The sequence below is a fragment of the Nipponia nippon genome, unplaced genomic scaffold, assembly GCF_047370975.1.
Source record: "Nipponia nippon isolate SJK-2023a ecotype South Korea unplaced genomic scaffold, ASM4737097v1 scaffold_32, whole genome shotgun sequence".
Classification (NCBI taxonomy): Eukaryota; Metazoa; Chordata; class Aves; order Pelecaniformes; family Threskiornithidae; genus Nipponia; species Nipponia nippon.
The window spans coordinates 1,703,451-1,728,189 of NW_028262350.1; the positions used below are offsets into that span (position 1 = coordinate 1,703,451).

General features: G+C 44.9%; 2 protein-coding genes and 1 long non-coding RNA gene across 7 annotated transcripts in view; 2 read left to right on the plus strand and 1 right to left on the minus strand.

Annotated features, from left to right (window-relative positions):
- Nucleotides 1–24,739, minus strand: part of LOC148054237 (uncharacterized) — a 170,353-nt gene that overhangs the window by 74,129 nt on the left and 71,485 nt on the right. The window lies entirely within an intron of this gene.
- Nucleotides 5,052–8,684, plus strand: LOC104009859 (keratin, type I cytoskeletal 19). 3 transcript variants are annotated; one of them, XM_087769829.1, is made up of 9 exons: nt 5,052–5,286; nt 5,323–5,546; nt 6,366–6,448; nt 6,641–6,797; nt 6,993–7,154; nt 7,517–7,642; nt 7,754–7,980; nt 8,137–8,228; nt 8,665–8,684. In XM_087769829.1, exons 1-9 carry the CDS (start codon nt 5,052–5,054, stop codon nt 8,682–8,684), a joined length of 1,326 nt encoding a protein of 441 aa, XP_087625955.1. The 3 variants fall into 3 exon arrangements, with proteins under 3 accessions (XP_087625955.1, XP_087625954.1, XP_087625953.1); XM_087769828.1 differs by having other exon boundaries at nt 5,052–5,265; nt 5,299–5,546; XM_087769827.1 differs by having other exon boundaries at nt 5,052–5,546.
- LOC104009858 (keratin, type I cytoskeletal 19-like) lies at nt 14,196–18,072 on the plus strand. 3 transcript variants are annotated; one of them, XM_087769832.1, is made up of 9 exons: nt 14,196–14,430; nt 14,467–14,690; nt 15,511–15,593; nt 15,741–15,897; nt 16,093–16,254; nt 16,617–16,742; nt 16,854–17,080; nt 17,639–17,730; nt 18,053–18,072. In XM_087769832.1, exons 1-9 carry the CDS (start codon nt 14,196–14,198, stop codon nt 18,070–18,072), a joined length of 1,326 nt encoding a protein of 441 aa, XP_087625958.1. The 3 variants fall into 3 exon arrangements, with proteins under 3 accessions (XP_087625958.1, XP_087625957.1, XP_087625956.1); XM_087769831.1 differs by having other exon boundaries at nt 14,196–14,409; nt 14,443–14,690; XM_087769830.1 differs by having other exon boundaries at nt 14,196–14,690.

Consider the following 24,739-nt stretch of genomic DNA (forward strand, 5'->3'; position numbering starts at 1 on the left):
CCTGTGTGTAGGTTTTCTTCCATTCTGTAAGTGTAAACACTTGAAAAGAAAATACAAAGCCATGCCAACACATGCCTCCAGGCAGAAAAGTTGATGATACATTACAATAGTTGATAATGAAATGTAGAGTTAAAGCACCATTTCGGGGCATTCAGGGCAGATCATAATCTGCCTCGGGCATCCTGTGCTGTGCCTTTGGTTTTTAATGACATGCCAGATACTCTTGCGGCGCTGAGCTCTAAGACCCGATAGCAGTCGAATATCGGCCAGAACAGACTGCAGAAGCTCAGTACTATATGAACGCTAATAAAGCTGGCATCAGATGAGTGTGCACCCAGGCCTGACACAAAGAAACATGAATGATTACAGAACCATGATTGTAAACTGAATGTTTCAATTTGTGATTCACAAAAACTTCTCTGACACTCATTGGTTTAAACTGGAAATGCACAAACTAGCGATCTGTTTTTGAACAGACAAGAAAAAGGAGTTAAAAGGAAATATAATTTACAGGATCTTTACAAAGTTCTCCTCCATAAAATGTTAATACTAGCAGCAATATTTGCCTTCTACCTGTGACAAACGAACGAAGTACATGTGAAAGTACCGGGAATGTTTACTTTTGGGTATAGGAAGATCTGTACTGTGAAGAAAATGAACACAAACTCTTTCAGCCACATCCAGCTGTTACTTAAAAACATTCCGGACCAGTTTGCAAAAAATCTGACTGCTTGGCTGCTCCAACGGCTCGGAGCAACTCACCAAACAAATAATCAGCAAGCACTCTCCTGTTATTAGCTATCTTTTGGGAGTTGCATTTGCTTCTGTCCAGCTTTTTGATATGCTTTTTTACAGTCATTATTTCAAAGAAATTCTAGTATAGCTTTCTCCAGCAACTAGGACAACTTTGTTCACAAAAACAAACAGCAGCTTGTTTCATTGCAGCCCACCCCCATGGATAAAACCCATTTCCAGAGACATAGCTAAAAAAAATAACTTTGCCTTCTGAGGACTAACAAATTCAGAGATCAAAGGAAACACCATGTATTGTCCCAGGCCTTTCAAAGCAGTCTCTGGTGCGTTTGAGGAATCTCAGGAATTTCTGCATGATATTTTGGAGGAGAGAGGGCTGCCTAAGTAGGCAGATCGTAAACCACAGCTTTATTAATTTTAATGAGAAGTTGGCATCTGAATTCCTCAGACTCATTGAAATTCTTAGTGCATTGTACAGCTACCACCTGGACAACACGGAACGGACGTCAACTATAGGCTGTGCAGCTCGCAAGTAAACCCAGCAGTGGAAAACCTGGAAAGGAACATAAAATCCTAACACAAAATCCTAACGCCTGCCCGGCACGCCAGTCTCCCCGTAGTCGCCCCGAGGCAGGCTCCGCTCACGCAGCTGTTTGCAGAAGGCTCTGCCCTAGCCCCAGCCTGGAGAGTATGTCTATGGTGAAGCCAAGTTTTAAAAAAAGGCACACAGCGGCCCGAGCTCCGAAGGCTAGCAGAGTATCCCGGGCAAACGAGGGGCCACAATTACCCTGGGCTGCACAAGTGAGGGGTGTGTTTCACTCGCACGTGACCTTGCAGGCTGAACTGCGGGTGCAGGGCTGCGTGCTCAGGCAGTGGCCTGTAGCGGTGAGTAAAGAGTCAAAGAAAACGCGGTTTGTGTGGAACAGGAGCTGGCACCATTGACGAGAGGTGAAACAGGTTGACGCACAAGGGTGTGGATCAAGAGAACAGACGCAAAATTAATTTCCAGAAATACAGGTCACATTGCCATGTGAACTTTCTCAACACTTGGAAACCATTCAGGGAAACAGAAATACTTGACCTACACCAAACCAAAGTCTGTATTTGTTTGTGTTGGGCTTGCATGAACCAGGTTTTGCAGACTTGTTTGTGCTACACAAATACTTCCAGTGACACACAACAGGAATTAGATTCTAGTAGCGCTGATTTCTATTTCTTTGTTTTAGATACTTGGACTACACACATCATCTGGAAAGAGACGTGATGTTCATAGCAAACGGTATGTGGATTATTTCAAAGTAATCAACTGCGCTTATGCCAGAGCCCTCTAGAGGGTACCTCTTGCACCTTCTATGTTACAACTACCTCCACAGCTGTCAATCTACACTTTAAATTAAACTTTAAAGAGTATTTATTTTCCTGTCTGGTAATTACCTTGCTGCCCAACAGGCACCAAGTGCTACACATCATACGATGAAGTTCAGAAGGGGTTAAAATAGGCAGAATGGAGACAGCATCTAGTAGGAGATCCAGCTTGAGGGAACGAAGGAGTTTCAGCAGAAAGTCACTGGTGTGGCTGAGGAAATTAGAAGAGAGTATGAGAGAGGAATAAGGAATCTCACTGTATCTTGAAGACCAAAGACTGAGGAAAACCCTGTGGATCTAGACAGTGAGAATGTTTGGTTGAATGGAATCTGGCTGGGGTCTTCCATGGAGAACTATGAAATTTGGGGTTATGTCCCCCTGAAGGCTGTGGCTGCAGAGATGATTCTCCATTCAATATACAGAAGATCAAAATGAAGAACATCATTAATTCCACTGTATCAGTCTGAGGCACATGGATACCCTGGGCTGTATTTTGAGCGCTGTGACTTTGGTGACCCTGTCTCAAAAATAACACGATAGAGCTGGAAAAGATTCAGGGAATGGTGGAAAAGGTACAGAAAAACTTCTGCATGTGCACTAGGTAGTACCTGAGAGTGTTTCACCCTCAGAAGGAGGCACATCGTGACCAAGGATATGACAGCATTCTCTCTAAACACAGCAGTATGCAAAATCACGACTGACATGAAGGTGTTTCTAATTAAAGTTAGTTGACAAAAAGTTGATAAGTCATAATTTTGTGGATTTTTTAATGATTCGGTTTCACTTTCACAAGTTCAAAATCTTGTTTCTCTCTTAAGGAGCATTTCCCACACATTGAAGTCCCTTTCCCTCTGGAGTCGGAGCAAACATCTCCAGGGTCTGTGGAAGCCACCAGCAGTACCTACAAGGACGTGCCTTTAGGCAGCAGAATTCAAGCTCTGGGATTCAGCACCCCAAGTTTATGTCTCATCACATACTAAGTCTCTAAAGACTAAGCACTTCTACAGATAGCAGATAACATTCTCGTGGTAACAGTTCACACCCCTCCCCTTGCAATTCAACAATATTTTGTTGACAAGCCTTTCTATATAATTCTTATAATAAAAGAAGAAAATTAGATATATGGATATATGAAAGCCTATTGTAAAATCATAAACCTATTAACCCCCCCCCCCAAACAGAAGACTCTGCAGAATATGGCTTCACCCAGGGCGAAGCTGTATTATTTTCGAGTAGTTGTCTGTCGGTTCTCAGAAGCACGGTGGGAGCGGGAATTTTGGCCGTACGCAGTCTCCTTGGCCCCCACGCGGCTCCGGAGGCAGGCAGGTAGGAGCGCCGTTTCACCGGGTGTTTGGGAAGCTGAACGGCAGCACCTATGTGCGCAGAGCAAAGCACAATCGAAAGGTGCTCCTGCTCAGGACTCCAGCCCCAGCTCTTTGTACACCCACGGGGCACATCCAGGCACACGGTCTTCAAACTCAAACAATCCCACTCCCTCCTCTGATGCGTACCTTCATCCGTGAGGTGACTCAATCCCTTCTCACTCTTATTGTGCTAATTTCAATGAGTTTATTTCTTCTTCTGTACCATGGAATCTTGTCTTAAAATACTTCCAGGTTGAATTCATCCTCCCTCACTGTGGATAAGCTGATTTTGAGGCGGTAATTCACAGGAGGTTCCACCAGCTCCTTGTGCTTCCTTTGTACCAGCCAAATGACTCTTCTGGAGGAGTTATATTTAATGCACAGCTGGAAACCCGAGAATTTGTTTCTGTTCGAGGCTTTTCTCAGTTCCATAGAAGCTTGATTAGTAAAGACGGAAAAAGCAACTCACTGAACATCCCATATTGCATAGGCGGTGGAAAAAAATACCCAACTGTATCTTGCTCTGCATTTTGTGTTGCAAGATATTCTCTCACCATTGGCAAACACAATTCACTGTAACAAGTTCAGATAATTATTATATTTTTTCAGATCTAATCTTTGGCACTATATCTTTTCATCAGACTTTTTTACTGCATTATAGAATTCTGAGAAATGGCTATTTTTAATATGATTATGAAAATATGAAATATCAGAAATTTCTCCTCTCAATTTCCTCTGAGTCCATTTAAAATAGCTACAATAAAATTAATGGCTGTTTTATAGGAAAAGATTTTATATCTTATCCCTTGCAAAATACTACTTTTGTGGCTGTCACCCCAATTTCTTCAACAAGAAAAATGACTGAAATCACCATCCTGCACTTTCAGAAGAAGTTAAATACCAGCAGAACCTTCCACAATATTAGGAGTGACAACAGAGTAAAAAATTCAGTGTAAAGTTCTCTTCTCTAACAGACGTGGGAATGCAGTTTTAAAAATTAATAATTTATTTCAGTAAATGAAAGTAGATTTCTAAAGAGCAAATGTAACTTTTGAATAAATTAATGAATGAGAGTCCCTTGGAGGCTGCTAAGCTTACGAATCATTGTCTGTGATCACAGGAGGAAGACAAAGGCTGAAATACTGAATTTCGCCACACAGAAGACTGAGGGAGGCAGACAACCAAGGCGGAGCCTTCATTAACTCCTATTACTAGCGATATATTGCCAGATTAATAGAAGCTATGAGATATTATATTATCCAACAAAATATCCAACAAAGAGCCACCCACATAAAATTATAGTGCATGCTTTGTGTGAATCAACAGACACATACTTGAACACAATGGTAATGCATTTTACTTACCTCAGACAAAATTTCCTTAGCGCATCACTTTTGGCATGAGCACTGAGGCTGGCAGACTCCATGGGAAGCCGGACTGCCTACAGGTGACACCCACCAGCAAGGTATAAAGAGCCATCAGCGAGGACAGGAGGCTGCAGTTTGATTCTCTGGGTCGAGCTGTGCAGTGGGCTTTGCATTTGGGGCTGAATACCTGATTACTTCCACCATGAGCTGCACCATCAAAAGAACATCTAGTACCTCGTACAGGAGCGGCGGAGGTGGAGGCGGCTGCGGTGGCGGCAGTGGCAGGAGCTCCTCCGTCTCCTGCAGGCGATATGCCTCCTCTGTCATAGGCGGTGGAAGCTATGGTGGGGGAGCGTGCAGCACGGGCTACGGAGGGGGCATGAGCGCTGGCAGCCTTACGGGTGGCTTTGGCGGAGGCCTGGGAGGAGGCTTCGGTGGTGGTTTTACAGGAGGCTTCGGTGGTGGCTTTGCAGGAGGCTTTGGTGCTGGGGGGGACATGCTTCTGAGCGGCAATGAGAAGGTCACCATGCAGAACCTCAACGACCGCCTGGCTGCGTACCTGGACAAAGTGCGACGGCTGGAGGAAGAGAACGCTCAGCTCGAGCACCACATCCGGGAGTGGTACAGGAAACAAGCTCCCAGTGTTTCAAAGGACTACACCTCCTACTACCAGACCATCGAACAACTCCAAAATCAGGTAGGATAGCCCCGACTAACGTGGCGCCATCCCCCGCACGCTGTTCTCACTGGTAGGGACCTCCTCCTTCCCTCTGGCGCTGGCTCTGAAGGGGTGGGAGGGAGCTCCCGGACGGCCTGGCTGGTGGTACCGCAGGCAGAAACCTGCTGAGCTGCGCTTCCCGTCTCTTGGGGAAGCAAACCCCCACGCCACCCCACAGGCGACAGGGATGTGCTCGGGGGGCACAGCCCGAGGCACCGCGGACGGCTCCACCAGGCCCAAACGTGCTGGCGCACGTCACTGCTGAAATCCCACGTTGCACAGGTGGCTCCAGACCAGGCGTGTGTGGTTTCCAGTCTTTCCCTCTGCTCCCACCCAGTTCAGCTGGATGGAGCGCAAAGCCAAAGCACCTGGACTGCAAGATCTGAACTCCCTTTGTCTCTGCACACTCCTACATGTACCAGATGGAAGGACCAAGGCCTTCCCTTACAATCAGCTTTTTTAATAAGACTAATTGCAGCATCAGGGACAAAGACTACACTTCCTTATACATCCAGGGTGCAGAAACCCATAGGTATTGGTGATCTCCCAGCATAAATGTTCTTGTATTCTTTCCTCCATCAAAATATTCTTTCACCAGAATGTTTGGGGAAGCCAAAATCTTGCACACACCAGTTCTTGTGGCATGGCATTTCAACAACTTTTTGTGGCCCCTGCATTACTGCAGGAAACAATTCCAAGACCCGCAAAAAAGCGCTACCAAAGATTTGGGTTCTCTTTTCTTCCTGTCCTGGGTGTCTTGAACACAGAAAGACTCCTCTCCAACTTCCCCTTTTGCAGATCATTTCTGCCACTGTGGACAATAACAAAATGATTCTGGACATCGATAACAGCAAGATGACTGCTGATGACTTCCGAATGAAGTGAGTGCCCCTCTGTGAACCTTACATGCATTTCACATCTCGCTCATAATCTCAGGAGACAAGGGAGCATTGCCCCCAGTGGCGTTACTGAGTCTTCATGTTTTACTGGCATACTGACCTTGGTAAGATGTGTGCTATTGACTGTCATCATCTCATTTCCCCATTTCTCTGTCTCTCTTGTCTGTGGTACAGGTATGAGAATGAGCTGGTCATCCGTCAGACTGTGGAGGCTGATATTAATGGCTTGAGAAACATCCTGGATGACCTGACTCTGGTTAGATCTTCACTGGAATCTGAGCTAGAGTCCCTGAAGGATGAGCTGATCGCTCTCAAGAGAAACCATGAGGAGGTACGATTCAGTGATAAATAGCATGGCCAAGACACAGTCCTTGGATTCCTCAGGGTTCCCAAAGTCACACATCAAGTCAATTCGGCCTTATGTCACGTGACTGCCATCCCTTTGTACCTTGATACTGCTTTGCCCGCTGTCCCCAACACTAGAAATGACCCGTGCTCTTTCTTCCTCTCTTGGGACTCTCTGCAGGAAATGAGACAGCTGCAGTCCCAAACTGGTGGCGACGTGAGCGTGGAGGTCAACGCTGCTCCTGGCGAAGACTTGACAAAGATACTGAACGACCTGAGAAACGAATACGAGCAGATCATCGAGAAGAACCGCAGAGAGGTTGAGCAGTGGTATGAAGTCAAGGTACGTAGCAACGCACAGAGAGGAGTCTCCGTCTGCGGGAAAACCCCGACACCCTGGCACTGGGCACGCAATGCCGTTGGCTAAAAGGGGGAGGCTGCTCACCCGCACCTCACTTGCACAGCTGGGGAGCGGGAAGGAAAGGGCTGCTGGGAAAGACTGCAGTGGCAGAGGGGGAACGGGCCAGGTCTGACGCGCAAAGGCGGGTGGAACGTCAGGACCTACGGAGCAATGACTAGGCTGTCCTCCGTGAGGCCAGGATGAAAGGCAGAGGCTCCCTGGCCACCCTAGTTCTCAGTCAGCCAATCTGCTCCCTCAGGGGATCTTCTCACTCAGAAAGTGTCTTTGGGGTTTGACTCCCGCAGATTGAAGAAGTCAACCGGCAGGTCACTTCTAGCAGCCAGGACATCCAGACGAGCAGCCACCAGCTCACGGAACTGAGACGCGAAATGCAGAACCTGGAGATCGAACTGCAGGCGCAGCTCAGCACGGTACGTGGGGCAGGATCGCCGCGGGCCCTTCCCTCCTCGCAACGGGAAACTCCCGCGTTGGGCAGGGAGGGGCAGAGCTCTGGTCCTAAACTCCTGCATTTCCACTTCCAGAAAAACTCCCTGGAAAACTCCTTGGCAGAAACCGAATCTCGCTACGGCTGCCTGCTGCAACAAATCCAAGGGCAGATTCACTCTGTAGAGGAGGAGCTGGCCAGCATCCGCTGTGAGATGGAGAGCCAGAACCAGGAGTACAAGATGCTCCTGGGCATCAAGACCCGCCTGGAACAGGAGATTGCTCAGTACCGGGCACTGCTGCAGGAGGGACAGCAAGACATTGTGTACGTATTCCATACTAGAGCAAGGGAATAAAAAAATCCTTGTGTATTTTTACGCTAATAGGGGCTTCCTGTCCATGGAACTACATCAGCGTCTTTTTTGACTGAATATCTAGTGGTTAGAGACTTTTTTGTGAATTAATTATTCTCCTTTTACAGTACGTCCCAAGGAGCTTATCAAGGAGGTGGAAAATCATCCCATTCATATTCTTCTACTTCCTACTCTCATTCCCAGTGTGGTGACATGACAGGTAAGACAACACTTTGTAAGGATGTCTATTAGTGGGTTACATCTACCCCAATGAATACAATATATACTGTCAGAAAAAAGTTTTGTATTTTGGGCTGGGCAAGATTTCCAGATCCAGTAGCCCAGGAGTGAGAGAACCTCATTGACTCTGTCACAGAGGAATCAGGGGTTAAAATACAGAAAGTCTTTCCTGCCCCTCACTCTACCTAAATACAAAATACAGATTATAAACTTTACAGGATGGGGCATGCTTTTTTGCTCATTGGAATAAAAAAAAATACAGCTCTGAGAAAGTGCCCAGGGTATTGCTGGGCTTGGAGCCTCTGAGCTTCTCCCACTGCTCTCTTGACAACACAGCATGTCAAGTGAAAGAATTCAGTTCAGCAGGAAAGATCAGATTTCCCCTTAACGCAATCATTTGCTCTGTCGTTACACAGGACAGTCAAGAGTGTGCTAGGCAACGGCAGCGATACTGGCATCCTCCCAGCCAAGACGCATTGAACGTGGACAACTAGAGACTGAACCGAGCACTTCTGCAGCACAGCTGATGCAGCTGGAACAATGAGGAAGGAGCGCCTGCTCACCTGCCTCATCGCCCCTTCTTCCACTCTGCAATGCTTCTCTTTCTTACTCAACTTGCCTTTGTCAACTGGTTCTTTGTTTAAAGGCTTAAATTCTGCTGATAACACTGCCTCTAATAAAACTTGACTTCTGCAACGCAAATAAAACCAAAGTGTCTGAGAAATTTAATTTAACAAACTTTGAACAGGTATTTATCAAGCTAACCAATCAAATACAGGCTGTCCTATCATACTTCATAACATAGTCTCAGAACAATCTATTTTGCACTAAGAAAACGGACACCACGCCAAGATAACATCACTGAGTTACAGGAAATGTCACAAATGCTGAGCATGGCTGTATGAAGGCTGTATGAAGTGTGACATCTTCCAAGCTCTGCCTATGGGAACTGCCAGTCAGGTGAGACTGTCAGAACTCTGCTCGAAAGCACGAGGTGTTAAGGCTGAAAACAGAAATCAATTCTTGACACAATTCTTCTCCTTCCTGTGAAATGACAAACCATCTACCATTTTGTTTTCTGATGGGCACTAACAGATTGCTTTCTGGCCCCTTGCCTTGCTGCTTTTTACTAAAGACACTCTGAATGATGTGAGCGAAAGGCAAAAGAAAATACCAATGATGGATAACTCTCTGAAGATTATTTAATTAACTGTTAATGTACTAAACTGTGCTCAATGCCACTACAATGACTCATCTGAGTCCATTAATCTTTGGCTTTACTCAGCTCATCATAGCTAGAGTTCCTGCGGGAAGGTGTGACTCAGTATAGGCTGTTCCAGTACCTATGGGTTTCCTGACAGCAAGCATTTCTACACCTTTGACTACGCAGAGAATTACGTATTGCTAACTTCTGTTAAGAAATATAGCCAACAAGGCAATGTGCCCGTTTCCTTCAGTGTCATGCACCAAAAACATTCCTATATTTTATGATAGAAATTTCAATTTAAATACCAATATAATACCAAGAACCCAATTTTTGTCAGTACACTCAACTGGCTGATACTATGCCTCAAGAGGAATGAGAGACACATTTCATCCACTGAAAGTATTTTCTATACTTTATTTTTCTGCATAAGAAGATAAAATATACAATAAAATTGGAGGTGAGAGGGCAATACTAAATTAGAACAGCTATTTTATACATATTTTGCTTTCTGAAGACGACAGTGAAGCCCTTTTCAATCTATAACTGTGTGCATCAGACGCACAAAATCAGCCGGGTCTCATCCAGTCACAAGTGCCTCTTGTTCCCATCTCCACCCACTGAATCTGGTCTCTGGCATTTGCCATTTTATCTAAGGCTGAGGGTGTTGTTCTGTTAGGGTAATGGAATGAAAGGTTTTCTCATCATAAACAACTTACAAGACTATTATTTAGGTTAGGTCTTCTTTAAGTAATCATGTGGCTTGGCCCTGCCATCACGGTATCGTAACTGCAGTCTGCAGTAAGTATCCACAAACAAGAGATACTTTCTATTCATGTTGAAAAACTGGGTTTCCAAACCGACTTTTTTCAGTCCAGCATCAGGAATTCGTATGAACAAAAGCCCTTCTCCAAAGGAAAAAAAGCTCATTTCAGGTTTTAACAGTATAGAAAGTGATGTAAAGCAAATGCAAACATGACTTCCATCTCCAAAGGCTGCCAGAATTCATTCACATCTCAGCTGTACTTAAGCAAAACAGCTTAAGACTACATCTTTTTTGAGGCAGGATTATGGAAACTTGAACTACAGTTAGCGTATATAAATAAGCGCTGAAAGGTTATTTTGCTTCCTTCTAATCTTCCAGAAGCACAGAGAAGTATCAGAATGATCAAAAATACAGTCTTCCACATCCAGAGAAGTCAAGGGAACACCAGAGCTGCAGTATGTCTTTCCCCATTTCTGAACTAATTCCTAAGAGTGTAAGGTCTTTGTGAAATAGGCAGCACTATGAAAAGTCTTAAGTTAAATCTGCCAAACCAAAGCTATGCAAAATCTTCAGACCGAAAGGAGCGGACGCACTGCAAAACTGCCAGTCACTGCAGCAGGGTTCGATCACCGGCGGAGTCCTGCTGCCGACAGCACAACGCCTTTTGCGTATCACCGCTGATTCACGGGGCGCTAACCTCCCTCTACCTATGGGGCAAGAGCTGTCCTGGGGAAAATGCCTGGAACATGCCGTAGGCGTGCCGAACGCACAGCATGCCTCACTGCCTCCGTCTAAGGCTGGCAGATGCTCCAGAAACATTGTAATATGTTCGATCGGGTATCTTGGTCTCACTGTCTGCTCCTGGCACTCGCTTCACTTCATCCATGGTTCTTAGAAAAAGCGATAGTTGCTTGTTGTTCTGAAAAGATCTACAGGAAAGAAAAAAAAAGGGCTTTGGCAGGGAGGAATTTAGAATTTGATTAGCTAACGTCATTGATAATAACAGCATATTCTAGCAGGTAGAGAGAAAGAGAACAGGAAAGGATTGCTGTACTGGAAGAGCTTAATTTCTCTTGGGAATTACATTTAAACTTTTCCTTTTTCAGTGGTAGGAAGGGCTACCGAACTAACAATTTAGATAGACTGTAGAATTAAAATAGCTCATATTTAATAGGATTTTCTGTAGGTCTACACATGTGCAAGGTATAAAGGTCCATCCCAGGGAGTCACATAAGAGAAAAGTAAGAATAGAATCTGGGGCTATGGAAATAGTTCCTCTCTGAACAAAGTGAAGAAATGCACGGGTGAGTGGTGCTGGAGGCTGATGGGCGACGGATGAGGAATGCCCAGATGCAGCTCCTGATGAAACTCCTGGGAGCAGCACTCTTCTTACCAAGACCACAGTTGACTCATCATTAATTACGGGTAGTTGTTTCTGAGGTTGTCCTCTCCCTCTTGTGTGACTACAGACATATATCCAGTAATGGATCTCTGTGAAAACCACTGACTACTTTTGGTCCTTTTGCCAGTTGGGAGTATCTGTTTGTGGCTCTGCATCCAATTTCACCAGCGAGTAAACAGCACCTGGAAAGGCTTCATAACATCGCTACTTCAAACCAACTTTTCTGATTTATAGAGGTTCATGGGGTGCATTATGAGCAAAAAGTCTTCCAGGGGAAGATATGATTTCAAAGCTCGAACGGTCTCTTCAGATGATGGCTGAGGAGCCTCTCTGCCCTCTACAACAGAAAATGTCTGACCCCTTTCTGTCATCGCACGGGTTATGAATGTTAATGGCACCTTGAGAGACCTGGCTCTTTTGGCTTGTGAAGTACATCGGTATGTCCAAACTGAGTCACAACAGCCATCTCGGGCCAAAGAGCTGTGTCCACAGGATGGTGGACCAAAAATGCATAGAAGACATGGAAATACCCATGAGTTACAGAATAGAAAGACTAAAGTTTAAGTCGTTGTGATACGGTTACAGCAGTAAGCATAGTTAGATCAGCTATTCAAAAAAAAGAAGAGAGGGACCGAGAGACAGGGAAAAGGCACCTGTTGATGGTATGAAGTTACAGCATTGGGAAATGTTTGGAATTGTTGGGTCAGATGTTATGATGCAACAAGGCTGAGAAGGAGATATAAAATCAACACCTCTGGCATTAATGACAATCAGCAATAAACACCTCATAGGGAAGAATAAAGGTGCATTTCAACAATCTAATGAGGAAAATATGACTAAGGAATCACACCCTGTGAGAAAATAATTTTTATTTTTTAATAATGATGACTCAGTTTCAGTAACATATGCAAAGCAACTGGTTCTGACGTGCAGATAATTAGAGAGCTACCAATAAAAGAACAATCATAATTATGAAGATCAAAGTATTACATTATCTCCAGTATATCTATGAAAATGTCTGTAGGGGCATCAAGAAATAGGGTAAATGGCTTTCCATGACTCTTCAGTCAGCCATAACACGCATTAGTAACTTTTATGGGTCTCATAATTGTCGTGGCTAAGAGAGAAAATGTTGCTCCAGCCACAACTGCAAGCTGTTCATAAGTAAGATCATAAATGAAGAAACCACCGACAAAATGAACTAGTAAGTTTTAACTTCCAAGTAGAGATGAAGTTTAACTCTCGCATAAAGAGGCCCCTTGTCGTTCAGGCTTAAAATTTATGTTTCCCAAAAGTTATTTAAAGGCAAAATTTCATTTCTGAAGAAGGGGTCATCACATCCTGTTCTCTTACAGACATGCTGCAATTGTGCAGCAGTGTTAGAGACAAAAGAGAGAAGGCAAAGGGGATCTAAAGGGTCATCACAGCTGAGTCTCTACTATATGAGGATAAAATCCCGACCATCAATTGATCAAGGTCGATCTCAAAACTCTTTCTTTTCCATCCAACACTCCTGCAATGGAAGCACCTTCCAGACCCTTATGCCTCCCATAGATAAAAAGCTCCCCTTAGTTTTCAGCCCAAATACACTCAAAACCAGATTATGCCCCTTCCTATGTGGACAACAGGATTGTCCTTCATTTTAAACAGCCCTGGTATCTCCTTCCTCAAGAGCGAGCTGATAATCACCTTAGCCTCCAGTTTGCTAAGTTGAAAGCTGAATCCTTTTGCTCTCCTCTCCCAAGACAGAGTCAGTGATGCCCTATAGATTCTACGCATCTATTTCAGTTTGAAATAATCTTTGAGTGACTGGAAATTTGCAAGAAATTTAAAAAAATCACAACTTCAAAATTACACCATTGCATGTCCATCGCTCTGTGCAAGACATAGGATTATTTCCTGGAAGTGATACTAACAGAGTCTGCTGAAAACAGAAATATCATTGCTTCTTCAAAGGTTATTCTATTGAGGTTTCCCACTAAGCATTCTGAAAGCCAGTGCCCACGATGAGCTTTCTTTATAGGGAAGGACCTAAATTCTTAGAGATTCTGTTTCCAAAAGTGTCAGTTACTGGCAGTTCTGCAGGCAAAATGGAACCAGACTCATGCACAGGGTGCCTGAGTTCATATTTCTCCAACTCTGAAATTAAAACAGAGTAACTAGGTGGTGCTTTCACCACCTGTTTTCAGGACAAAAAATGACTACAAAGAACAAAGAGGAACTATTAAAATGACTCTCACTCACTGAGTAGCCAGCAACATACTATCTGAAACAAAATCTAACACACAGCCACCCACCCGAAATTATAGCGCATGCTTTGTGTGAATCAGCATACAAACACAATACCTACAGGGAGGGTTGTCCCAAGCCCCAAAAGAAATTCCCCTTAGCACATCACTTTTGGCATGAGCACTGAGGCTGGCAGACTCCATGGGAAGCTGGACTGCCTACAGGTGACACCCACCAGCAAGGTATAAAGAGCCATCAGCGAGGACAGGAGGCTGCAGTTTGATTCTCTGGGTCGAGCTGTGCAGCGGGCTTTGCATTTGGGGCTGAATACCTGATTACTTCCACCATGAGCTGCACCATCAAGAGAACATCTAGTACCTCGTACAGGAGCGGCGGAGGTGGAGGCGGCTGCGGTGGCGGCAGTGGCAGGAGCTCCTCCGTCTCCTGCAGGCGATATGCCTCCTCTGTCATAGGCGGTGGAAGCTATGGTGGGGGAGCGTGCAGCATGGGCTACGGAGGGGGCATGAGCGCTGGCAGCCTTACGGGTGGCTTTGGCGGAGGCCTGGGAGGAGGCTTCGGTGGTGGTTTTACAGGAGGCTTCGGTGGTGGCTTTGCAGGAGGCTTTGGTGCTGGGGGGGACATGCTTCTGAGCGGCAATGAGAAGGTCACCATGCAGAACCTCAACGACCGCCTGGCTGCGTACCTGGACAAAGTGCGACGGCTGGAGGAAGAGAACGCTCAGCTCGAGCACCACATCCGGGAGTGGTACAGGAAACAAGCTCCCAGTGTTTCAAAGGACTACACCTCCTACTACCAGACCATCGAACAACTCCAAAATCAGGTAGGATAGCCCCGACTAACGTGGCGCCATCCCCCGCACGCTGTTCTCACTGGTAGGGACCTCCTCCTTCCCTCTGGCGCTGGCTCTGAAGGGGTGGGAGGGAGCTCCCGGACGGCCTGGCTGGTGGTACCGCAGGCAGAAACCTGCTGAGCTGCGCTTCCCGTCTCTTGGGGAAGCAAACCCCCACGCCACCCCACAGGCGACAGGGATGTGCTCGGGGGGCACAGCCCGAGGCACCGCGGACGGCTCCACCAGGCCCAAACGTGCTGGCGCACGTCACTGCTGAAATCCCACGTTGCACAGGTGGCTCCAGACCAGGCGTGTGTGGTTTCCAGTCTTTCCCTCTGCTCCCACCCAGTTCAGCTGGATGGAGCGCAAAGCCAAAGCACCTGGACTGCAAGATCTGAACTCCCTTTGTCTCTGCACACTCCTACATGTACCAGATGGAAGGACCAAGGCCTTCCCTTACAATCAGCTTTTTTAATAAGACTAATTGCAGCATCAGGGACAAAGACTACACTTCCTTATACATCCAGGGTGCAGAAACCCATAGGTATTGGTGATCTCCCAGCATAAATGTTCTTGTATTCTTTCCTCCATCAAAATATTCTTTCACCAGAATGTTTGGGGAAGCCAAAATCTTGCACGCACCAGTTCTTGTGGCATGGCATTTCAACAACTTTTTGTGGCCCCTGCATTACTGCTGGAAAAAATCCTAAAGACCCGCAACAAAGCGCTACCAAAGATTTGGGTTCTCTTTTCTTCCTGTCCTGGGTGTCTTGAACACAGAAAGACTCCTCTCCAACTTCCCCTTTTGCAGATCATTTCTGCCACTGTGGACAATAACAAAATGATTCTGGACATCGATAACAGCAAGATGACTGCTGATGACTTCCGAATGAAGTGAGTGCCCCTCTGTGAACCTTGCACCTTTCATGTCATGAATTTTACGAGATTCATGAGTGCAGGTGACGATACCCTGTCCCAAGCGGTACCACCAAGCCTACGCATTGTAATGAAATGAATGTGTAATGCTTCTCTTTGGTACAGGTATGAGAATGAGCTGGTCATCCGTCAGACTGTGGAGGCTGATATTAACGGCTTGAGAAACATCCTGGATGATCTCACTCGCACTCGGTCTTCACTGGAATCCGAGCTAGAGTCCCTGAAGGATGAGCTGATCGCTCTTAAGAGAAACCATGAGGAGGTACGATTCAGTGATAAATAGCATGGCCAAGACACAGTCCTTGGATTCCTCAGGGTTCCCAAAGTCACACATCAAGTCAATTCGGCCTTATGTCACGTGACTGCCATCCCTTTGTACCTTGATACTGCTTTGCCCGCTGTCCCCAACACTAGAAATGATCCGTGCTCTTTCTTCCTCTCTTGGGACTCTCTGCAGGAAATGAGACAGCTGCAGTCCCAAACTGGTGGCGACGTGAGCGTGGAGGTCAACGCTGCTCCTGGCGAAGACTTGACAAAGATACTGAACGACCTGAGAAACGAATACGAGCAGATCATCGAGAAGAACCGCAGAGAGGTTGAGCAGTGGTATGAAGTCAAGGTACGTAGCAACGCACAGAGAGGAGTCTCCGTCTGCGGGAAAACCCCGACACCCTGGCACTGGGCACGCAATGCCGTTGGCTAAAAGGGGGAGGCTGCTCACCCGCACCTCACTTGCACAGCTGGGGAGCGGGAAGGAAAGGGCTGCTGGGAAAGACTGCAGTGGCAGAGGGGGAACGGGCCAGGTCTGACGCGCAAAGGCGGGTGGAACGTCAGGACCTACGGAGCAATGACTAGGCTGTCCTCCGTGAGGCCAGGATGAAAGGCAGAGGCTCCCTGGCCACCCTAGTTCTCAGTCAGCCAATCTGCTCCCTCAGGGGATCTTCTCACTCAGAAAGTGTCTTTGGGGTTTGACTCCCGCAGATTGAAGAAGTCAACCGGCAGGTCACTTCTAGCAGCCAGGACATCCAGACGAGCAGCCACCAGCTCACGGAACTGAGACGCGAAATGCAGAACCTGGAGATCGAACTGCAGGCGCAGCTCAGCACGGTACGTGGGGCAGGATCGCCGCGGGCCCTTCCCTCCTCGCAACGGGAAACTCCCGCGTTGGGCAGGGAGGGGCAGAGCTCTGGTCCTAAACTCCTGCATTTCCACTTCCAGAAAAACTCCCTGGAAAACTCCTTGGCAGAAACCGAATCTCGCTACGGCTGCCTGCTGCAACAAATCCAAGGGCAGATTCACTCTGTAGAGGAGGAGCTGGCCAGCATCCGCTGTGAGATGGAGAGCCAGAACCAGGAGTACAAGATGCTCCTGGGCATCAAGACCCGCCTGGAACAGGAGATTGCTCAGTACCGGGCACTGCTGCAGGAGGGACAGCAAGACATTGTGTACGTATTCTGTTCGCAAATAAGAGCATAAATTCTATCACAGTCTTTTCTCTAATGGGACTCACAGAAGACACAGCAGGATGTTTTACCAGTCTGTAGTTGAAATCTAAATACAACAGATTTTTTCACAGCATCTGCATTGAAATATATATATCATAAACTTAATAAGCACATCAAACACAGATGGAAACACAGAGTTATTTTCAGTACCTGACATATTTTCAGGTGATCAGTTCCTCTTGGCCTGTTTGGGCAGAGTGAATTCCATGAGAGGAACCACCATGCAAAACCAAGCCATAATGTACTGCCTTCTGGCAACAGATGAGCAAGCGCAGCTGGACTGTGAGAGTAGAAGAATTATACTCCTACAGTCTTTTTCTGCTTCTACAACTTTCTAAGAAAATATAGCTGAAGGGAATGAAATAAAAAATATAAAGAAATACTTGGAAGGTCCAGGAGAAGCCAAGCTGTTACATGTGCACTGCACATTATTTCGTAGTATGTCTCTTTATGAATGTATTTATCATTCTCTTCATTAAAACTCCTTTCCTTGCACAGATCATCTCAAGGAGCTCTCCAAGGAGGAGGAATATCCTCCCACTCTTATTCTTCTACTTCCTACTCTCATGGTCAATCTGGTGACAAGACAGGTAAGAAACATCTTCCAAAGAGGATCCTAATTTATCCTGTCCCCATGGCTTTCATATTTTCTGTTTCATCTCTTTTCCTGTTAATATTATCCCTTGTGTTATGGCTTCCACATTTGCAGTTGCAACAGGGATTAAACCATTCACAATCAAATCTCTTAATTTCAAGGTGTCTTAGCTTCAGTTACAGAATCAGGCTAAGCTCCTTTCCCCCGCTTTTGCTAACACAGATGGATATTTAAAGAATGTATACATCTGAAATGTCAGTGCTGCAAAGACTCTTGATTTGCCCATCAGAGTAATGGTTTCTTCTTTCATTCCACAGGGCAGTCAAGAGTGTGTTAAGATACCACCGATGCGTTGGTCTTCCCTGACCTACCCACTGCCACCTGAGCAGCCCGGCCTACAACGCGGTAACACGCAGAGGACATCACTGTGTACCTACCCAACGCACAGACTGCTCTACAATGTTATTCATGAAGTCAAGATGAATAACTTCTAGGACGCTCCTAAAATTATCTATTTCTTCCTTTTTTCATTGTTCTTCATCTGCAATCACTGTATCTACATACACTTATCTGCAGAGCAATTGGTGATCTACTTTCTGCTGATAACAGTGCCTCTAATAAACTTTTCTGCAATGCAAAGAAAACTGTCTCTCCAACAATCTATTTGGTATATTAATATTTTATTTAAATTTAGGTGGAACAAATGAGATATACCTTCACAGAGAAATTAAGGTCGGATGTATTATGTAATATGGCCCCAAAGAAAATTGTGTATCCTAACTTAATCAGAGATGTCTGGATAAAATATTGGAGATGAACGAATACATTCACGTTAAACTCAAGAGTGACACCTGTAGGGAAGAAAAAAGGACGGGTGAAACCTTTTTTCATAGCGTACATTGCAAGGGATGTGCAAGTAGCTGATTTGCCAGTTCAGCAGCTGAACTGAAACAATCAGGATTAATTAAACCCAAAATTTCATTAAAATTTTGGCAAATCAAAACCATTTGCCTTTGGGTCACTGAATGAGAAATCAATCATATTCAGGCAGCCCTCTCTCCCAACTTTTAGATGAGGGCTCGGACTAATCTCGTTCAATAAAAGCAAAGGATTAGATCAGGGAATGAGTGATGAGTATGCAAAGAAGTTCTCCTTATAACACAAAGTTCAATTGTTAGGATTATTCCTCCTGACACGTTGGAAGGTCTGGGCTCAGGTCTTTTATCCGATGGTTCAAAATACAGGAAGTCTGTACTCTTTATTTCAAAGACAGTATTCCTAGCTCCGCGGCTGTACAGCATTCTGGATGGAAGGATGGAGGCCGGAGGGGTGGAAGCAAGGTTCAATCTTTCTTACTAAAACTTCTCCACTTCATCTAACACACTTACGCTAGACAGAGGAAGAAAAATTGGGGAACTATCTCACCCATTTAAAACCTACAAAATCTGTATTTCAGTCGTTGATTTGCAATGGGCTGAGAAAGTAGCTGAACAGGGTCTACCACATATCAGAGGAGTGATTCAGCTGCCGCCCTGGAACCAGTAAGGGTGGGTCTCACAAGCCGTCATTGTTCTCTGAAGGGCACATAAATCACTAACATTTTTTATTCTGTCAAGTAGCTTTGCACTGGCACTTTGGTTTGCAAACAGATTCAGGTCAGGTAAAGTATCATCTTTTTGGATGACAATGTATTATTTAAAAAGGCATCAAACTGTCTACATGTTACAATCCAAAGCTGAATTCTCAACACAGCAGAAAAAAGAGATGACTCAGAGAAACTATTTCCCTAGGAAACAAAGGACATTTGTAAAGTCAAAGCAAAAATACCTCTCCCTTGAGTCACAACAGGAGTCTCACGCTGCTGTACAAGCCAACAGAGACTCCTGTTCCGCCTCCTGCTCCATTTTACTTCTCATACCCACCAGTGCTGACTCCCTCAAAAAAACAAGGTTTAAACCTCAGCACTAACCAGCTATAATGGACTTTGGGATGAAATACCTTATCTGACCACAGTTTAAATAGAAAGAATGTTTCTGACCCCAGAAAGGAGCCAGCTGTTTTCTGGGCTGTCTGTCAGGAACGTTCTTGCATCTCCTGCTTCTCTTTTGCTGTCACTCTTAAGTGGGACAGGGGAGAAACCTCAGTGCTGCGTGTGCTGCCCTCAGGCTCTGCGGAGCATTTTAACAGCAATGAACTGAGGCTGTGTCCACCGCTGAGCCGAGCACACCCGCCTCTGGCTTTCCTTTGACTTTGCTGGATGGAGTTATCAGGCAGGACTTACCAGAGCATAATTTGCCCATCGTAATATCAAAGCCCATCAAACCTAGATGAAATGAGCTGAAATCAGTCTACATCTGCAGTGTCGATGCAAGGGAATACTGTACTCAGCTCTCCCGTGGTTCAGCGTAGTTCCGTTCCTTTGGCTAACCACACAGCAGAAACAGCCCTACAGTTGGGTAGAAGGGAGAGGCCTTCTTGAAGCTGACAACGCAGGGTCAGGCCATACAGCGTGGCGGCTCGCACAGCATCCTCTAGTGGCAAATTCAGAACATATACAATAGGATTTGTGATGGAAGCTTTTCAATACAGTCTCAAAATTCAGTTCAAGCCTCAGACCTGGGAAACGGTGAGGCCAAGGAAAGAACAGCTGAAATAATAATAAAGTAGATACGTTTTTCACAGGGGTAACATTGTGATACCAGATGAGGTAATAAACCAAATTAATAGACAGACAGTAAAAAGGTTAGTAATTAATTCATTACGAAGGACAGGGAAGAGAAAGGAGGAAGCATCTGTTTCGCATAATCCTGCCTGAAGGTTTTGAGGTCATTCCATATGAAATCAGCAAATTCAGATTAAGTCAAAACCTCCTGGATTGTTCTTGCATGCGTTTAGTTAGCGCTGGAGTTGTTTTGTCTCTGTTTTCAACACATCTAGTAGCCACAGTGGCTGCCACAGACAGGGAGGGAGCCTGGTATTACCAAGCGAAGAGGAGAAGAATTTTATTAAGAATGAGGTTCAATTAAACGGTGCTGTGTTTAAAGAACAGGCCTGTAGGGGGGACTGTGGAGATACCGACATTTTGTACTATTTCCAAAAGCAACCAAAGGTATTGTGCATTATAATCTTTGGGTGTGCCTGAGTTTCTTAATTCTGCAAATTAATCATGTCCACCTGCATAATAGAACATTTTCAGGAGGTTAGATGAAGATGAGAGGGGGCAATAGCTGGACAGAGAAGAATCCAGAACAAGAACCTGAAATGAGTGGGCTGAATTCTCTGAGGGGCTTCATGCTGGATCAGGGCTACCACGTACCTGCAGGATCTAGACCCGCAGCAAATGTTTTCGTTTGCAAAGGCGGCTGCCAGGCACGGGCAGGTACAACAGCCCAGTGCTTCTAAGTCTCGCAGCTTTGTGCTCCCTCTTTCCAAAGTCTCTTGCGCTCTGGCTACAAGGAAACGGTGTCACTGAGACAGCTCCTGCTGCCTGCAGCCTGGCCAAGCCCCTTCACTGCAGCCAGCCTTTTGCGAGGCAGACTTCCTTCTTGGCCGCCACCACTCTTAAGTAATGAAAAAAGAAAATCTGTGATTCGCTGTGCCTGTGATCAAAAATCAAATGAAAGGAAGCTACTTTTGTGATATTTCTCACATTAACCAGCCTGCCATAATCATGAAAAATAATAGCAGTCAAGTTAAGCAAGCGCAAAAATTCTTGTAGGAAAATCCTTTCTTTCTGTATTCCCAGTAACATATTTCCATTAAGTTTCCTGTAATACACAACATTTTTGAGTGGTAATCCCAACAAACTTCTGAATTTCTTTAAGTATTTTCACGCTATGACTGCCATTAAGGGCAAATGCTCTCTCATGGTTGTTACAGTGAACATGCAATTCCAGGTGCACCGGAGCTGGCTTGAATAACTTATTTAGTACTGCCTAAAGAGAAGTTTATGCACACTGCAATTACGCTTAATAACCCACTATTTAGGAACCCACGCTCAGAGATGCATTGCTAAGACTGGCTGCAGGGAACACCTTTCCACTGGCATGCACTCCTGCGCTTCAACAGCCCTGGCAGCGGGAGTGCGACTGTGGATCAAAGGCACTTACAGCCTTACTAATCAACATCTTCTTGCAACATTTCTAATCTCAGTTCAGTTCTTTCCCACAACCCGATGTCAGGCTGTCAAAAATTATGGCAGTACCAAAAAGCTCACAGTGATTACACACACGCAAAGATTTTAAACAAATGCTGACAATTCCTTTCTGTTGAAAATGCTGTTAGAAACCATGTCCCCAGAATCCTACAGTTTTTATTAGTTATTAAAGCTGAATCCCTTAGAAAAGAGTGAAAAGACACTCAGCAAGTATTTCAGTCAGCTTGATTTGGTGGTGGTGGGCTGCCCAAAATATCCAGACAGTTGGCGCAGACCGCAGTGTTTAATGAAACGAAGATTTAAAGCTGAATACGAGTGCCAGAGGCTGGTGGAAGACCATGGTTCTCAGTTACAGTTCATAGCCAGGACTGTCCAGCAAGGTAACCTACCCGATACACTCAACTACTGGGAAATTTGCCTATAAACTACTACTTTTTGAAAATGGAGCAAACTGCTAGAGTAACTAGAAATACCCTTTTCCTTCCCTAAAGGTATGCAGTCATTCTGGGCAGACAAAACCAGAGCTGCAGAACGTGTTTGCTACGTGACCAAGCTGTTTTAAAAATGCCTCCCTAGCAGTTGCTCTTCAAAGCAGTGGCTACAGGAGCTGCCCTCATAGAGCAATGCAGAGTTTGATTTTCTCACTGAGCCTAACAGAGATCTAGAGAGTCTGAGAATTTATCTCGAGCAAAAACCAGTATGAAACCACTTGTAGGATCAGGAAAGCCCACATCCAGTTGACAGGATCCATCAGCAGGGTACAAAGGGAGCTCCTTGTTTTCTAATTTGATGAAGAACATGTGTTTAATGCTTGCGCAGTAAAACCTCTACCCTTATTGGAAGCCCTGGCTTGTGACTATGATCAAAATATATTCTTATAAAATCAGCAAGAGAAATAATAATATTTAAGTATATAAATACAAATACATAAACATATGCATATAAATATACGAGCACATAAACGTAAGTAGTACAAATACAAATATGCTCTTCAAATGTTTTACAGACATGAACAGAATAAACCAGCTCGTTTCTCTCTGCGCTATGAAACCCATCTCCTCTGTGTTTGTACCAAGTCTGGGATTTTTTTTTGAGTAGGAATTTTCCATGTGGCCTATGGGAAAATGCCCTCTGAATAGCTCTAGGCCTCCTCCTTCAGCGTGAACGATTGCAGCCGACACGGCAAGCATTCAACACGTAGCTGGTTTCTCTGAAGCCTGGGACAGGCTTAGTTGATTTGGTTTTGGCAGTGGCCTCTAAGTTGCTTATTGCCGCTGCCTGCAGAAACCTGACCTCTCGTCAGTTAGACGTCTGACTTCAATAATAGTTTCCAGCCCCACCATACCTTGCTGAGATTTACCAACCAGATAACAGGTTAAAGGAAGTGTAAAAATATACCCAGTGACTTGTCTTTCACTAATCAGGGCTTGGTGTCCTAACTGATCCTTTCTTCCCACACAATTTTTAATTATGCTATAAGAAAATCTATTTTATTTTCCTGTCTCAGGTGCTTTACTCCCAGATGTGCATTACCATTATAGTTCTGGATTGATAGAGAAGTCAAGAGTTGAAAACTCTTTCTGTTTCTAGGGAAACAAGAGACAATAAGGAGGTACTGCCAAAAGTACACACCACATCCAGTTTCAAGTATCTGCCAAGTATTTACATTGCTCCCAGTTATTTAAGTGTTTGGGTTCTTCATGATCTTTTATTATTTTCCTCGTACTAATGTATTCAAATATTATATAAATAACAAGCATGGAGAAATTAATTTTTATGTCCCAATATCACTAAAGAAGCCTGTAGCTGAGCAGGGATCCGTACCCTTCAAGTTCAGCTCAAATCTTTGAAACCTGGTTTCCTTTCTGCCATGAAAGAACTAGATCCCTGGATAAAAATGAGTTGTCCTGCGCCTTACTCCCGTAATTTCTTTTAAAACCGAACCCTTACATGACCTTATTTCTCATCTCTTTCAATGTAGAAATCGGGGCACCCACGTGCATTTCTCTTCACCAAATCACATTCCCTCTGTTTTGCAAAAAGAGTGATTCTGAGAAAGTTAACAGTGTTGCTCTCTGCTCTTATCTACCCTCTTTTTAAACTGCGAACAGCTGTGCGTGCATGTGCTAGGACCTGCCTTTTCAGCGCATAAACATTCCTGTCTTTCAATCTGTTGGAACATTCAGTGAATATGTGGCAATGCAAGGTTTGTGAGGAGTAAAAAAAAAGATTAATGATAGGATATAAAAACAAGGAAGCTAAGAACTGTAGCTCAGGCAGGCATTCAACACAGTCATTCCAGTACCAGCTGCACATCAGTTCTTGTTCTCATGGGTTCTTCCCACAAAGAAGTTTAAAGAAAAAATAGAAAAGTTTGTGTTTGAATTAAAGAGATTCAAACGTTTCATGCCTATAATCTCCAACAGGAGAGAAAAACATACACAGTTGTGATCTTAAGAGGGTCTATGCCATGATCAGTAGGGTGGGGCGGCCAAAGTTTTGAGGAGCAAGAGAAGAGATGAGGACCGAAAATATGCATACAAAAGAGTCAAGAAGCACATTTTCACTGATGGAAGCTGAGGTAGAAAGGAAGAATTATCAGAAGGGACAAACACTTAAAGATTTAAAAGGAAAATTCAGAATAATAACCTGACTTCCCTCATTCGTCCATAGAAGCATCTGTGGAGCTGCAGGCACCAATAATGTAGGTTAAAATGCTCACAGAGTTCATTTAATTGTAATTGCATTAGCAATCCCTGGAAGCCAATTTAGCGGGATGTGAGAAGAGTGAAGTATATGCCAGTGTCACTCAAGGGCAATAAAAAATGGTTTACAGGACAATTAGTAA

What these genes read in the sequence shown, in the direction of transcription:
- LOC104009858 (XM_087769830.1), top strand. Translation starts at nt 14,196, where the DNA reads ATGAGCTGCACCATCAAGAGAACATCTAGTACCTCGTACAGGAGCGGC. An exon ending in TGCAGGCGCAGCTCAGCACG is followed by an intron (nt 16,743 to 16,853) that starts GTACGTGGGGCA and finishes TTCCACTTCCAG; the next exon opens with AAAAACTCCCTGGAAAACTC. An exon ending in GAGGGACAGCAAGACATTGT is followed by an intron (nt 17,081 to 17,638) that starts GTACGTATTCTG and finishes TTCCTTGCACAG; the next exon opens with ATCATCTCAAGGAGCTCTCC.
- LOC104009859 (XM_087769827.1), top strand. Translation starts at nt 5,052, where the DNA reads ATGAGCTGCACCATCAAAAGAACATCTAGTACCTCGTACAGGAGCGGC. An exon ending in TCGAACAACTCCAAAATCAG is followed by an intron (nt 5,547 to 6,365) that starts GTAGGATAGCCC and finishes CCCCTTTTGCAG; the next exon opens with ATCATTTCTGCCACTGTGGA. An exon ending in GAGGGACAGCAAGACATTGT is followed by an intron (nt 7,981 to 8,136) that starts GTACGTATTCCA and finishes CTCCTTTTACAG; the next exon opens with TACGTCCCAAGGAGCTTATC.